This window comes from Cervus canadensis, chromosome 2 (genome assembly GCF_019320065.1).
Source record: "Cervus canadensis isolate Bull #8, Minnesota chromosome 2, ASM1932006v1, whole genome shotgun sequence".
Lineage (NCBI taxonomy): Eukaryota > Metazoa > Chordata > Mammalia > Artiodactyla > Cervidae > Cervus > Cervus canadensis.
Window position 1 is genome coordinate 106,654,131 of NC_057387.1, and position 16,338 is coordinate 106,670,468.

At 44.9% G+C, this 16,338-nt stretch overlaps 1 protein-coding gene across 2 annotated transcripts in view; it reads left to right on the forward strand.

Moving 5' to 3' along the window:
• The window catches only part of CSMD2 (CUB and Sushi multiple domains 2), a 679,919-nt gene that overhangs the window by 549,682 nt on the left and 113,899 nt on the right, over window positions 1-16,338 (forward strand). For both annotated transcript variants that reach the window (XM_043461986.1, XM_043461987.1), the window contains exons 30-33: window positions 1,936-2,130; window positions 3,266-3,382; window positions 6,094-6,207; window positions 15,553-15,648. In XM_043461986.1, coding sequence (XP_043317921.1) covers window positions 1,936-2,130; window positions 3,266-3,382; window positions 6,094-6,207; window positions 15,553-15,648 — 522 coding nt within the window. The remainder of the gene's footprint in view (window positions 1-1,935; window positions 2,131-3,265; window positions 3,383-6,093; window positions 6,208-15,552; window positions 15,649-16,338) is intronic.

Below are 16,338 nucleotides of genomic sequence, written 5' to 3' on the forward strand. Positions count from 1 at the left end.
GACAACAGGAATCAAGGTCACAGAAGCACGACTGGGGCAGGATGTGCAGGACCTCGGAGACTTGCAAGGATTTGGGCTTTTACTCTGAGTGATTCGGGAGGCAGTGATCTGACCTGACTGTGTTTACTACTCTTTGACCAGATCTAGCTGCCTGAGAGGCTGGAAGGAATAGATCTTAGCTTGATACTATAGCCTTGATACTCTGGATAAACCCTGGGTTCCATTACTTAAAAGCATCAGGTGGGAGGAATGAATATTGGGTGCCACAGCTTTTTCTGCCTCATATGAGTTATGTGAACTTGGTTCCAAGTTACTTGAGTTTTCTGAACTTCAAATAATATTTGACCCACTCTGAATTTATAACAGAAAAGATGAAGTATAAGACCTGGTGACATTTCCCTGTATCTCTGCAATTCATAAATGAGTCACCCAGTAGTCAGTTGCATTCTGGCCAGAGACACTAAGCTTTGGGGAAGGACAGATTTGATGTGGGGCTGAAGGTGATACAACACAGGGCACATGAGGAAACCACTGAGGGGTCCTCTGTTAGGCAAGGGGCCATTTTCTGGATCCCACTTGAGTTTAAACTTAGCAGTGTATCTGGAACTGCCCCACCCTAAGCTCTAGGCAGAGACAATGAGCAGGGCCATCCCATCATCAGGGCACAAATGCAAGCTTCTAGAAACCAGGAGCCTCCATGCTGAGGGTGAAGGCTCAAAGCTGAGCAAAGGGATGGACTATGCCCAAGTACTGACCTTCACCATCATGACCTGGTCACAACCAAGATGTGAAGCACGGCGTGTCAGTTCCCGTCAGTCAGAGCAGTGTGTGCCTCCCCTGAGAGGAGTGAGTCAGGGGTGAGAGAGGGCCTCGAAAGTGCGGCAGAACTCCCTCCTTGGAGGGTCAGGGCAAGAAAGTGGAGAGAAGAAGGGAGAGTTCACTCTTCAAAATGACTTCTAGCCCTACTTTCTTTTTTTTTAATTTTTAATTTAATTTTTATTGTATACTGGAATATAGTTGATTTATGGGCTTCCCAGGTGGTGCTAATGGTAAAGAACCCACCTGCCAATGGAGGAGACATAAGAGACGTGGGTTTGATCCCTGGGTCAGGAAGATCCCCTGGAGGAGGGCACGGCAACCCACTCCAGTATTCTTGCCTGGAGAATCCCATGGACAGAGGAGCCTGGTGGGCTACAGTCCAGAGGGTTGCAATGAGTCATACATGACTAAAGCAACTATGCATGCACACACTGTTGATTTTACAGTATGTCTTGGTTTCAGATGAACAGCAAACTGATAGTTATGCATATCCGTATACCCATTCTTTTCAGTCTTTTCCCCTGTGGGTTAGTACAGAATATTGAGTAGAGTGCCCTGTGCCACAGTGTGCTTCATCGCTCAGTCATTTCCGACTCTTGGCGACCCCATGGACTGCAGCCCGCCAGGCTCCTATGTCCATGGAGATTCTCCAGACAAGAATACCGGAGTGGGTTGCCATTTTCTTGTTTTATTTGTAGTGGTGGTATCTGTTAATCCCAAACTCCTAATTTATCCCTCCCCCATAACTCCTCCCCTTTGGTAACCATAAATTTGTTTTCAAAGTCTGTGGGTCTGTTTTGTAAATAAGTGTATTTGCATCACTTTTTAGATTTGACATCTAAGTGATATGTGTGGTATTTATCTTTGTCTGAATTACTTTACTTAGTATGATCATCTCTAGGTCTATACGTGTTGCTGCAAATGGCATTATTTCACTCTCCAGTCCCAGTTTTTAACCAAATTTATTTCCATACCTGAGTAGACCTGTCAGCCCCCAATCCCCATATCCTCTGTGGCTAATCAATGTTAGGGTCTCCCCACAGGTGCTGTGCCCTGGAATTAGGCCACTGATGAGCTAGCTCTGTGTGTGTGTGTGTTTATTTTTCTTTTTTCCAGAAAACCCCCGGGAGTCGTGTTTCGATCCCGGTTCCATCAAGAACGGCACGAGAGTGGGGTCCGACCTGAAGCTGGGCTCCTCCATCACCTACTACTGCCACGGGGGCTATGAGGTGGAGGGCTCCTCAACCCTGAGCTGCATCCTGGGGCCTGATGGGAAGCCAGCGTGGAACCATCCCCGGCCAGAGTGCACAGGTGGAGGAACGTGGGGCTGGGACAGAGGCAGTGAGGACGCACAAGAGAGGCGGAAGGGGCTGGAGGCTAGCGGAAGGGGCAGGCGGGACATGGTGCTCATAGGAGGGCTCCTTGGTTCACCGTGAATGACAAGGCTGGAAACTCACCAGGGGTACCAGTCCCTGTCACTGTGTCGTCTCTCTCAGATCACACAGTGTCCTCCTGCTGTGCTGTGCTTAGTCACTCAGTCGTGTCCAAGTCTTTGCAACCCCATGGACTGTAGCCTGCCAGGCTCCTCTATCCAGAGGATTTCCCAGGCAAGAATACTAGACTGCATTGCCATTTCCTTCCCTTGGGGGATCTTCCCAACCCAGGGATGGAACCCGGCTCTTCTGCATTGCAGGCAGATTATTTACTGTCTGAGACACCAGGGGAAGGGAGTTTAAATATGACCCTGAGATTGTTCCCCATCCTAGGGAAAACCCCTGCAAGTTCAGATGGGTAGAACTAAGGCCAGTGGGGTGAGCTAATTCCACGGGCATCTGGGTTAACCATGGGATCGTGAGGAGAGGGAGCAGATGGACTGACAGAATGATGGGAGCATGGCAGCCACTTAAATTGAAAAAGTAAGGAGGCCCCTTGCCCAGGTGAGAAGGGCTGGCTTTGCGGTCCACCCTGTGTGGGAGTGGGCACCATGGCTGGGTCACACGAGCTGTCTGTCCCCAGGTGGCTATTTCGGGGAATCCTCTACTCCTTAGCCACGCAGACACTGACTGCCCAGGCCCAGACATCAACCGAGGGGCAACAGACTGCCCCTTGGGGTCCCACTGATAGCACCAGAGGTTCCTAAAGAGCTCCCAAGGCTGGGCCTCCAGGGACCATCACCAGCATCACTGGTTAGAGGGCAAGGACTGGCAGGCACACAGGAGGGCCCTTGACAGCATCAGGGTGGGTTTCAGACCATGTGCCAGGCCAGAGATGGATGTCCTTGGGCAGGACCAGGCAATGTTCCCAGAACTCCCTCCACATTAGGGCTGTGGACCACAGAGCATCCCCACCAGGCCATAAGCTCAGGCTGGGAGTGAGCAGAACAGAGTGGGGACAGCTGGGGAGATCCCCCCAAGGTCACCTGGCCTCTGCCTGATTTCTCTTTCAGCCCCCTGTGGGGGACAGTATGTGGGTTCAGATGGAGTGGTCTTGTCCCCCAACTACCCTCAGAACTACACCAGTGGACAGATCTGCCTCTATTTTGTCACCGTGCCCAAGGATTATGGTATGGATTTGTTTTGTGCATTTGTTTTTGTTTTCCAACTGCTTCCAATTCTCAAGCGCTTCCCAATTGCCTCCCAATCCCACTCTCAACTGCATGGCTCCTATTGGGAAATGAACGGAGCCGTCTGAAGGGGCTAGTGAGACCCACTGGAACCAAGGGATGGGGTGGTTAGAGAGGAACCAGCCAAGACAGAGGGAAGGGGGGTACACCCAGGCCTCCCTAGCACAGCCTGGGTATGAATAGAGATGCTGCAGACCCAGGCTGCCTGGAAACCCAGGAGAGAGTGGCAGAGGGGCAGGAAGAAACGAAGGAGTGGGATGGAGCTGGGCTTGAAAGCACAGGGGAGGAAACTGGATGCCACATTATCCTAGGAAGCTGGTCTGGCAGCAACTGGTAGGATGAGCAAGCAAAAAAAAAAAAGGAGGAGCGGGTCAGTGCCCTGGGAAGGTAGAGGAGCCTCCAGATTCCAAGAGACCCAGGCAGAAAGAAGCCAGGCTTGTCACCTGGTGGCAGTGGGCTAGTTAGGAGTCCAACAGCCCTGGAGGATTCAGGAAATTCTTGAGGGGCACAAGTTGGTTGTACCTGGGCAATCAGTGACTAGCTGGACTGCTTTCTCCCTGAATCTGCTTGTTGGAAAAGGAACAACTGTTTCTAAACAGGGTTGGCATTGGTAGGGTAAAGGGCATCTGTATGTCCTGACCATCTACAAGAGAGACAGGGCAGCCCGCAGAGAACTGGCTGCTTACTCCCAAGAGACAGGATGGAGTAAGCACGGGGCAAGGCTGATCATTCACTAAAGACTAATTTAATACCTCCTAGGGACCTCACGCTCTGCTGGGAACCAGAGCTGCAGAGCTGAGAGAGACGTGTTTTCTGCCCTCTGTAAACTCCCAGCCTCATCTACTCACAGCTCCCCCCATCTGGCACCACCAGCTCCACGCCAGCACCTGCACATTTGTGTGTGTGCACACCCGCTCCCCAACACACTAGTGTGGCAGGAGCTTGTGACCTGTAGAATCGGAGTTAGGAAAGTACTGGAAGGTTCTCCAATCCCATCTGCCACCCAGTGCCTAGTCCTTGACAGGTGGGCATGCAGAGTATACTTGAATTTCTCCAGGAATAAAGAGCTCATGCCCTTGTAGGCACCCAGCCCCAGGCTGAGCAGTCTCCCTGAGATGAAACCTGTACGTGAAGAGCTGGTTCTAGGCGGGGTCATGACCTGTCCTGAGCATCTTCTCTTTGTTGGTGATGCTGAGCCCAGGGATGAAGTGCAGATTTTTATCTTGGGTCTGAAATATTTGGTCCCAGCCCGAGTTCTTCTTTGATCCCCTATCTAAAGTGGCTCGCCTTGTTCTATCATTTTTCCCCATTTCCTCTAAAATTCAACGCTATCTGAAATTATCTTGTTTATCTATTTGGGTAAGTGTTGTTTTTTTCATTTTTGACTGCCTCTTCCCACTAGAATGCACAGTATGTGAATAAACCTTGCCCATCCTGTTCACCTCCATAGGAGAGAGCTTGGAAATACTTCTGCCATCACCCCTGGCTCAGTGTCCATTTTCAGGATGCTGAAAGAGGCTTTCCCTCTTGCTCCTCTGCCCGTGAGTTGAGAGCTCAGAGTCTCTAACACCACTCACTGCTATACTCATCATTGCAAATGCCTTTTTTCCCCCCAGGAAGTCAACTCTAGGGCCCAAGTCCCTCCCTGCTCCAACATGCAACACACACGTGCACACACACCTGACTTCCTACATGCTCAAGGCTTGAGCCAAAATAGAGAAGGAATCACCCTGGTACTTGCTCTCAGATACACCTGGCCAACTGGGAGATAAGCAGAATGTACCATGGTCTGAAATGGAGCTGTACCCCCCATGGCCCCACAGTGTCAGCAACTCCAGCCCCCCCAGCAGTGACTGGCAAAGATTCGACAGTTGAGGAAAGACCCCGTAGTAGCCATCAAATGACAGGGTCCTTAGGTCTTACCTGAAAAGAGGCTCCTCAAGTCCACGGTCCACCAGCTTTTCAGCCCCCTCCCATGAGCAGAACTTGCTTAACCTCTGAGCTTCAGTTTCTTTGCTTAAAATCGGGTATCTGGAAGAGTCCAGGTTCAAGAAGATCGTATGCATTGCAAGCATGGTACCCGGCACCCAGTAGGAGCTTAAGGAAAGTCACTTTGCCTCTTCCCTTGGATCTGCCAGAGGGAAATGAGGTAGAGAGGTTTGCCCAACCTGTGACAGTTGCTCCTTCCTCGGAGAAGGCTGCTACTCTTTCCTCTTAACTGGGGGGGATCTGATAGCCAGGGGATGCCCTCAGAGGCTAGATCTTTGAAGGAGAAATGAAGGGTCCTGAGATGCACATGGAATACGGGGGCGTTACGGAGAGCGCTTCCGTGTCCTACTGGAGCTGCTGCTGAACCTGAGAAAGGACTAGGCTTTAGCCTGGCTGATGGGTGCAGTCCACCATGTCCTCTTGACCCCTGTGGGAGGGTTCTGGTTGGGCATTTCCCATCTCCCCGGGTTCCTGTGCCCGGAGTCTAATCAGCCAGGGGACAGGCTCAGCAGGCAGTTAGCCCCTATGAACCAACAAGCTCCACTGAGGCGGCCCTGCCCCTGGTCCGGGCCCCCCAGCCCACCAGGGATTTCCCAGCTCTGAGCACGGCCGCCCCGCCTTCCCCCCGAGATCTCCACCTCATGTCTCTCTCTGTTCCACAGTGGTGTTTGGACAGTTTGCCTTCTTCCACACGGCCCTCAACGACGTGGTGGAGGTGCATGACGGCCACAACCAGCACTCCAGGCTCCTCAGCTCCCTCTCGGGATCCCACACAGGTACCCGGGGCTGGGCGGCGGTGAGGGTGGGGCGGGGACGTGCCGGGGAACGGGGAGGAGGCCCTGGGGGCGGGGCGGGGAACGGGGAGGAGGCCCTGGGGGCGGGGCGAGAGGAGGCCCTGGGGGCGGGGCGGGGCGGGGCCACAGCGGGAACCACCCCTAGTGTCTGTCGCGCTCCGGGCGCTGCCGGCTGCTAATATCCCCGCGTAGAAAGGCGCTTCGGTTACTCAGCCGTTAAAAAGAATGCATTTGAATCAGTTCTAATGAGGCGGGTGAAACCGGAGCCCATTATACAGAGCGAAGTAAGTCAGAAAGAAAAACACCAATACAGGATATTATTAACGCTTATATATGAAATTTAGAAAGATGGTAACGATGACCCTATATGCGAGACAGCAAAAGAGACACAGATGTAAAGAACAGTCTTTTGGACTCTGTGGGAGAAGGCGAGGGTGGGATGATCTGAGGGAATAGCATTGAAACATGTATATTATCAATTGTGAAACAGATCGCCAGTCCAGGTTCCATGCATGAAACATGGTGCTCAGGGCTGGTGCACTGGGATGACCCTGAGGGGTGGGATGGGGAGGGAGGTGGGAGGGAGGGTCAGGATGGGGAACACATGTCCACCCATGGCTGATTCATATGAATGTATGGCAAAAACCACCACAATATTGTAAAGTAATTAGCCTCTAATTAAAATTTAAAAAAAAAAAAAAAGGAACTTCAGAGGCTACCTTCACCCCAGGCTGTGTCTACATGTCTCCCCAAGTGGTGTAGCATTCCCCTGTGGGTTGACACTGAGACCCAACCTGTTTTTCTAATTATAAACAGGTTGCATTTTCATTGTGGAAAACTTATGGAGGCAGGATAATTGCATAAAGGATTAAAATAAAACCACCCAGAAAGAATCTCTGAGAAGATGGGTGTATCTCTATTTCTACTTGACTTAATCTTTTACATTTTTTATTGAACATAACAATATACATACTTTTATTAAAATGTTCACTGTGAGCATTCCTCTTTATTTTCCTCTATAATAGGATTTTTAAAAGCTGCATAATAGTCTATCATAGTTATTTAAAAGTTATGTAATGAATTCTCTATTATTGAACATTTGGATTGTTTCTTATTTTTCACTCATGAATAGTAATTCAATATAGTATACATATATTTTTGTATACATCTCTATTACCTTAGAATAGCTAGAGTTGGAATTGCTAAGTTAAAGGAAATGTGTGATCTTTAAGGCTTTTTATAAAGATTGTTAAATATCGCTCTAAATATCACTCTTGTCACTTTGTTCACCAACCAAGGCATGTTTTATGCTCACAAAAACTAGGTAATTAAGAAAATGAAAACCTCATTTTGAAAAGTAAAACGGTATCTCTTTTTTAATTTGCCCTTTTTAAACTACTAGTTAGGTTAACCTTTTATAAGGTAACTATTGGCCCATATGGTTTTTATTTGTGAATATACTTGTAGGTTATTGTTGATTTTTCTATTAGCATTTATTTTTTCAGTATTTATTTAGTAAAGTTCCATATTATTATAAGCTATATATATTACATGGCATATAAACCTCTTGTCTACAGTATATGATACGAAAAACCTTCCCTTACAGTTTGTCATTTGCCATTTAATTTTCTTCAGGGTATGTTTTAATGTCAGAAAATCTAAATTTACCATGTAAATCTATCAATGATCAAATATCAGTCCATCTTTTATAAGTTTCTCCTTCACCTTTCTGATGACTAAATAAATATTCCTCTGTGTTTTCTTTTACTTCTTTTTTAGTTTCATTGTTTCTTTTAATACCTCTGGAATTTATTTCGATTTATTATTTGAAATAGGGAATATTTAACCAACATTCTTACAAATTTAATCAGTTTCCCTAATGGAATTTTCAAAGTGTCAGATTTACATATATTTTTATAAAGTTAAAGGTAAGTTTCTAGACTTTTTATATATTTCCACTGTGTCTGTTTATTCTTCTATCAGCATCAAAAATCTTTAATTAGTATAACATTATAATAATGCTTAACACTATGATAATTTTAAACATCTGGTACTGTAAGTTCCTATTATCATTCTTGGTTTTGAATTTTTATTGGCTATTTTTACTTAATTTTGCCTCCAAATAACTTTTAGAAATATTGCATCAGAATTTTCATCAGAATTCTAATAAACTTACAGATTAATTGAAGGAGAACTTACATCTTCATAATAGGAACTCTATTTCCCATCAAGAATATGGTATGTCTCTCTATTTATTATCTTCTGAAAGAAAAAAAAATAAAAACCTTTGGAAAGCTGCTATCATTTTCATTTTGGCAGTATACATTTTTTGTTAACTTTATACCTAGAAATTTCATGGAAATATTTGTTGTTGCTACTATAAATGAGTCTTCCCCTTGCCCCCCTGCTGTTATATTTTCTAACCGGTCTTTGCTGGTATATTAAAAGACTGGTATTTGGAGTATATTCATCTTGCAAAGTCATTGACCTCTCCATAATTACACTAGCACTGCCAAACGATTCTCCTGGGTCCTCTAGGCAAGAAGCAACATCATCTGCAAATAAATTTGTCTCATTATTTTATCTCTTCTCAATGGTTTTTCTTTTCTTTTCTCCCATGGTTATTGGTCTAATCAGGTGTATTACCTTAACATCAACATTGATATTTTATGTTAGTAAAAAAAAATCCATTTTGTAATTATTTTAAATGTAACACCATAGCTTACATAACATCCTATGATAATGTTTAGTCTCCTTTGTGTTAGTGGTTATACACAAGAACAAAATAATCTGAAGAAAAACAGGGGAGATGTTATAAAACAAAAGCAGAGGATAATTAATTGGAAAATAATAACAAACTCCACACACTGAATGCTATATTCATTGTTGCCCTTTTTTTTCAACTGGACCAGAGGTTTTATAGTGTTTAGTTTGTTTTCTTTTGCTTGCTTCATTTGATTTTTTATTGCTTCTATTAATACGTGTCAATTCTTCTGTAGACTTTATTGTTTTCTAATTAATTTACCCCTGTTTCATAAAGTCTCTCCTTTTTCTTCTTCGGATTACTTTGTTCTTCTTGTTCTAACTCTCTGAATTGAGAGTTTTGTTTGTTATTTTCTCCAGGTAATAAAGAAGCATGTTTACAGCATATCAGTTCAGTTCAGTTCAGTCGTGTCTGACTCTTTACAACCCCTTAGACTGCAGCAGGCTTCCCTGTCCATCACCAACTCCTGGAGCCTACTCAAACTCATGTCCATTGAGTCGGTGATGCTATCCAACCATCTCATCCTCTGTCGTCCCCTTCTCCTCCCACCTTCAATCTTTCCCAGCATCAGGGTCTTTTCCAATGAGTCAGTTCTTTGCATCAGGTGGCCAAAGTATTGGAGTTTCAGCTTCAGCATCAGTCCTTCCAATGAACATTCAGGACTGAATCACAGCACGCCAGGCCTCCCTGTCCATCACCAACTCCCGGAGTCCACCCAAACCCATGTCCATCGAGTCAGTGATGCCATCCAGCCATCTCATCCTCCGTCGTCCTCTTCTCCTCCTATGCCCAATCCTTCCCAGCATCAGAGTCTTTTCCAATGAGTCAACTCTTGGCATGAGGTGGCCAAAGTATTGGAGCTTCAGCTTCAACATCAGTCCTTCCAATGAACACCCAGGACTGATCTCCTTCAGGATGGACTGGTTGGATCTCCTTGCAGTCCAAGGGACTCTCAAGCGTCTTCACCAACACCACAGTTCAAAAGCATCAATTCTTCAGCACTCAGCTTGCTTTATAGTCCAAATCTCACATCCGTACATGACTACTGGAAAAACCATGGCTTTGACTAGACGGACCTTTGTTAGCAAAGTAATTCCTCTGCTTTTTAATATGCTGTCTATGTTTGAGATAGCTTTTCTTCCAAGGTGCAAGCGTCTTAATTTCACGGCTGCAGTCACCATCTGCATTGATTTTGGAGCCCCCAAAAATAAAGTCTGACACTGTTTACCCATCTATTTCCCATGAAGTGATGGAACCAGATGCCATGATCTTAGTTTTCTGAATGTTGAGCTTTAAGCCAATTTTTTCACTCTGTGGCAGAAAGTGAAGAGGAACTAAAAAGCCTCTTGATGAAAGTGAAGGACGAGAGTGAAAAAGTTGGCTTAAAGCTCAACATTCAGAAAACTAAGATCATGGCATCTGGTCCCATCACTTCATGGGAAATAGACAGGGAAACAGTGGAAACAGTGTCAGATATTATTTGGGGGGGCTCCAAAATCACTGCAGATGGTGATTGCAGCCATGAAATTAAAAGACCCTTACTCCTTGGAAGGAAAGTTATGACCAACCTGGATAGCATATTTTAAAGCAGACACATTACTTTGCCAACAAAGGTCCGTCTAGTCAAGGCTATGGTTTTTCCAGTTGTCATGTATGGATGTGAGAGTTGGACGGTGAAGAAAGCTGAGCACCAAAGAATTGATGCTTTTGAACTGTGGTGTTGGAGAAGACTCTTGGGAGTCCCTTGGACTGCAAAGCGATCCAACCAGTCCATCCTAAAGGAGATCAGTCCTGGGTGTTCATTGGAAGGACTGATGTTGAAGCTGAAGCTCCATTACTTTGGCCACCTCATGCCAAGATTTGACTCATTGGAAAAGACTCTGATGCTGGGAAGGATTGGGGGTGGGAGGAGAAAGGAACAACAGAAGATGAGATGGCTGGATGGCATCACCGACTCGATGGACATGGGTTTGGGTGGACTCCGGGAGTTGGTGATGGACAGGGAGGCCTGGCGTGCTGCAATTCATGGGGTCGCAAAGAGTTGGACATGACTGAGTGACTGAACTGAACTGAACTGATCTCCTTTAGGATGGACTGGTTGGATCTCTCTGCAGTCCAAGGGACTCCCAAGAGTCTTCTCCAACACCACAGTTCAAAAGCATCAACTCTGGCGCTCAGCTTTCTTTATAGTGCAGCTCTCACATCCATACATAACTACTGGAAAAACCATAGCCTTGACTAGATGGATCTTTGTTGGCAAAGTAATGTCTCTGTTTTTTAATATTTTGTCTAGGTTACAGCATATATATTCACATTTAAACACAGTTTTGGCTCCATGATTTTGATATATACTGTTTTCATCATCATTACTCTCTAATAATCTGTGATCATGATTTATTCTTTATGCACAAGAGTTATTTAAGGATATCTCTTCTTTTCCGCCAAGAACTTGCACATTATTGTTTTTAAATTTAAACATTTGTGTTAAATTTCTATTTTTATTGCCAGCCTGTACCATTTCTACTCTAGGGATTAAATGAGGTCATCTCAGTAGCGAAAGACATTCTTTTTAACTCCCTAAGTGTCTGAGAAGAATGTGTGTTCTCTGACATGTAGAAAGTCCACATGGAGGGAAAGGGTGAGCTACGGCTCTATGGTCACCCTTTTGTTGCTGTTCAGTCGCTCAGTCGTGTCCAGCTCTTTGAGACCCATCAGCTGCAGCACACCAGGCTTCCCTGTCCTTCACTATCATCCAGAGTTTGTTCAAATTCATGTCTGTTTAGTTAGTGATGCCAACCAGCCATCTCATCCTCTGTTGCCCCCTTCTCCTCCTGCCCCCAATCTTTCCCAGCATCAGGGTCTTTTCCAGTGAGTTGGCTTTTCACATCAGGTGGCCAAAGTACTGGAACTTCAGCTTCAGCATCAGTCCTTCCAGTGAATATTCAGGATTGATTTCCTTGAAGATGGACTGGTTTGATCACACTGCCTGGTCTCTGCTCCCAGCTTTCCCACTTGCTAGGCTGGTACCTGTGGTCATAGTGCTTGGCCACTCTGAGCATCAGTTTCCTCACGTGTAAAGTGCAAAAAGTGAACGTTCTACTCTTAGAGTTACTGTTAAGATTAAATAAGCTTTGTAGTAGCCATTAGATCAGTCTTACTCAATTTTATTATTCAAACCCAATATATTAGTGGTTTTCAATGAAATGAAATGCCCCACACTCAACCAAGAAGGTAAATTGGGATTTTGGAGGGTAGGGATTTGGAAGGTAAATTGGGATTGCTTTCAAAATCTCATGATAGATAAAAGTATAACCATCAATATAGAAGTATAGTATAGGTACAGGTAGAAAGATAGGTATACATTTGGAGCCTATAGATAAATATGGATATAGAAATAAAGATGGATAGAAATGTAAATAACCAATGGAAATAGAAAGAAATGGAGTTGGACATAGATGACTGATGGATGGATACATGGATGGATGGATAGATAGATACATGATTAATAGAAAGAAGTATAGGACATATATACATTAATATCAATATCCTCAGATTGTCTCTTATGTAGAGAAAAACTGATGAGGAGCCATTGGTGATGATGGGAGTGAATTGTGTCCCTGTCCCTAAGGTTGTCAGGCGAGAAAAAGAAAAGCTTGAGGATCACTACTCAACAGTCTTCATTTTGTTTTTCTACTTGATATATCAATGAGAATATGTGCAAAAGTATCTGCTACCACATTTGTGATATCTTGTCTTTTGTGTTTGTATCTATGTTTGCCTCATTTATCTTTCCTCATTTTCTTTGAAAGTCTTTTTCTTTTAAAGGGAAGTTTCCTTGTTTTATAAGTGAAGCATGTGGGCTGCTATCGGTCACCTTGTTTTGTTCATTCTGGGGTTTTGTTTGTTTCGTTTTGCTTTTGCTTCTTCACCCTTCCATTCATACCTGACCCATCTCTAATTCACAGCTTTTGTTGATATATTCATCCTTTATCAATGCTATTAGTAATTATATTCTAATTACGGACTTCTTTCCCAAGAATAAGTTTCTCCATTTGCATTTAGTGTTGTTACCTTCCTAACAATAATTAATTGGGTTGAACTACAGTTTGCTAGTTGTCTTTATCCCTGATGCCTTTTGATTTCCCTACTTTTGTTCATTTTTTAAAAGTCAGGCTCCTGACTGCAGTACTTTCTGTCACCTTGCATGTATGAGAATGCCTTTCCTTTGATGTATCGTATAAATGACAACTTGATTATAAATCAAATTATGGGTCACCAACTTATTTCAAAACCACAGTGGTTACTTTATTCCCACAGTTAATGTTATGGATGAGTTGATGTCCAATCTAATTCTTTGTCCTTGTAGGCAATCCATGCTTTTCTCTTTTAAAAACCTTTCATATTTTTCTCTATTTTTAAAATTGAAAAGGCTACTAGGATGTGTTGTGATGGAAATCGCTTTTCATTTCTTAGATCCGGCACTTTGTGAACAGTTTCATTTAAAACCTCAAATCTTTCTTAAGCTTGGAATGTTGTCTTCCTTCTTAAATTATTTTTTCCCCTTCAATTTCTCTTGTCTTCTCTCTCTAGAATTCTTAATATATGCATATCGGATTTTTTCCCCCACATCTCTTCCATGTAACTTGTCATTCCTCTCATTAGTTTAATCTCTTCATCCTTTTTCTGTGGATTCTGGAAGAATTTCCCAACATTAATCTCCACTTTGCTGCTTGATTTCTGCAGAATCTAGTTCTGTGTGCTGGTGTTTTCATCTCTTTGTGGCCTTTATTGATCTCAGATCTGGCCTTTGACACATTTCCTCCTCTACTTTCAGAGATACAATACTAGAATTTCATCTTGTGACAGCCATGATTGAAAATCTTCTGAGATTTTTTACCTGTTCTTTGTTGTAGTTCATATAAAGATATTTGCTTTGACTTCTGTGAGTTCTCTTCCCTTAAGCCTTTGGAATCTTTTCTTATGTCCAGGGATTTTACTGTGTGTTTATCCCTGGAGATGGAGATTGCTATGTCCAGTACTGAAAGTTGAAACGGAATCTGGGAGAGATTATGGAGGTCCTACTCCACATATACCAGGTGGCTCAGACAGTAAAGGATCTGCCTGCAATGCAGGAGACCCAGGTTCAATCCCTGGGTCACGAGATCCCCGGGAGAAGGAAGTGGCTATCCACTTCCATATTCTTGCCTGGAGAATTTCATAGACAGAGGAACCTTGTGGGCTACAGTCCAGAGGGTCACAAAGAGTTGAACATGACTGAACGACAACACTTTCACTCCACGTATATCCAGCTGGGAGGATGGAAAAGTTGAGTTTGTTCTGCTCACGTTTATTGAAAGGAGGATCTTAGAGATGGTGGTGAAAATCAGGAAAAGCTTTTCTTCAGGAGTTTCTTTTTGCTTTGACAGCCAGAATTTAACTGGGGCAGTAACTCCTAGGCTCAGCCATCTGGGACCTCTGTAAATCTAAATGTGTTGTGAAAAAGAGTCTCTAATCCCCATGACCAGGAATATCACATGGGCTTTCTGGAAGCACTGCTGGCCCCTAGATGTGCCTCCCAAAGCCTCCTTGGCTGGTTCCAATACCAAACCTCACTGCAGTAGAGATATAGCCTGGCTTTCTGTTTACAGCCCTGCTTCCCTTCTGAGGGTGGGTCAGCAGACATTTCCAGGGATCCCTAAAGTTGTGGAGGGGCAGCATGCAGAGTGACCATGCCATTGCCCATCACCCCACTTTCTCCATGAGCTTCCACAGGAAGGTGATGGTGAGCAGGACTCCCCCTCACAGTTGCAGGTCCGCCTGGACCACATCAAGCAGAAGACACACCTTTTTCTTCTGATATAAAGGCTGTTGGGCTTCCTTATCTTCCTGTGCCTATGCAGACTTTCCCCAGTTTATGTGTTATCGGTTGGGTGACAATACGCCCTGCTTTGCCTGGCATAGTCCCAGCTTTCACTTGGTTGTCCCAGAATAATAATTATTAATAACATGCCCTTTGACTCTCAGAAGTGTCCTAGTGTGAGCAATGAATTATATGATCTCTCTGGTTATCAGTCATTTCACAGGGCATCTGGGAAAAACCTGGGATGTTCTCTGATGATCACATCACCCTCCTTCCTAGAACTTGGGGCCTTTTTGCTTGTTTGTTTTTATCAGATTGAATCAGTTTTCTAAGTAAACCACCAGTCACTTTGGTAATGGCCATTTTCCCCATCCCTGTGAGTCAACATGTCTTTAGAAGCTTTCTCCTTTCTAAGCAGGTCATTTGATCTTTCTGAACTTTTCTTTCTTCATCTATAGACTGTGGGTACTGAGTGCTAACCTTGCATTGATACAGGTCAACATAAGACCATAGATGTGAGAGCTTTATGTAAATTCTAAAGTACAGTATAAATATGAGGTTTTATTTCAGGAAGACCTGGGAGGTGGAAGGGGTTGCTTGTGTGAGATGTGGGTGGCCCTTCTATCCTGGTCAGGCCCCTACCGGGCCCGACTGACTGCTGGACTCACCATCTTCCTCTTCTCCTCACTCCTTATCTTGGCAGGAGAATCGCTGCCCTTGGCCACCTCCAATCAAGTCCTTGTTAAGTTCAGTGCCAAAGGCCAAGTACCAGCCAGAGGCTTCCACTTTGTCTACCAAGGTATGCAGGATGTGATGTGGGAGGTGCAAAGGCAGTCTCCATCTTCGGGGATCAAGGAGAACAGGGACCTTTGACACCCCTAGTCTGAGCCTCACTCTTACAGTGTTTGTGGGGCAATTCCCTGAAATTCAGTTGAATTTTATACATCCCATATAGACAATTCTTGGACCTAACTCTATGCTGGATAAAGGGAGAAATCAGAGAAGGGAAGCTAATTTGTGCCCTCCCCCACTCCCCATTGTGTGGCACAGTCCTCATGGCATTGAGAGGACCAGCCCAGGCCTCTTACCTAGGCCTTCTCCTATGGAATGTGGCTTTGTCTGCAAGGCCCAAAAGGTCCAGGAAAAACATAGTCTTTAGAGTGAGCTGGACATGGATTTGAACCCCAGCTCTGGCACTAACTGGGCACCAGCTACTCCCCCTCTCAGAGCCCCAGTTTGCTCACCTATAAAATCAGGGTGACCATGTCACCTCACAGAGTAGCTGGCACGAAGCGGGTAGTCAGTGTCTGTTCCCCATCCTTAGGGCCCTGAAAGGCCAAGTCTCGGAGCGGCCTGGCCCTCCACGGCAGGCCCCAGCCTCTCTTTGTTGAAGGGAATGTCCACTCTCCTGGGGCTCAGGTTCCAAGCAAGGTCCTGTATATTCCACTGCCCAGAACGACCTGCACTGCCCTGTGTAGGGGTAATCCTG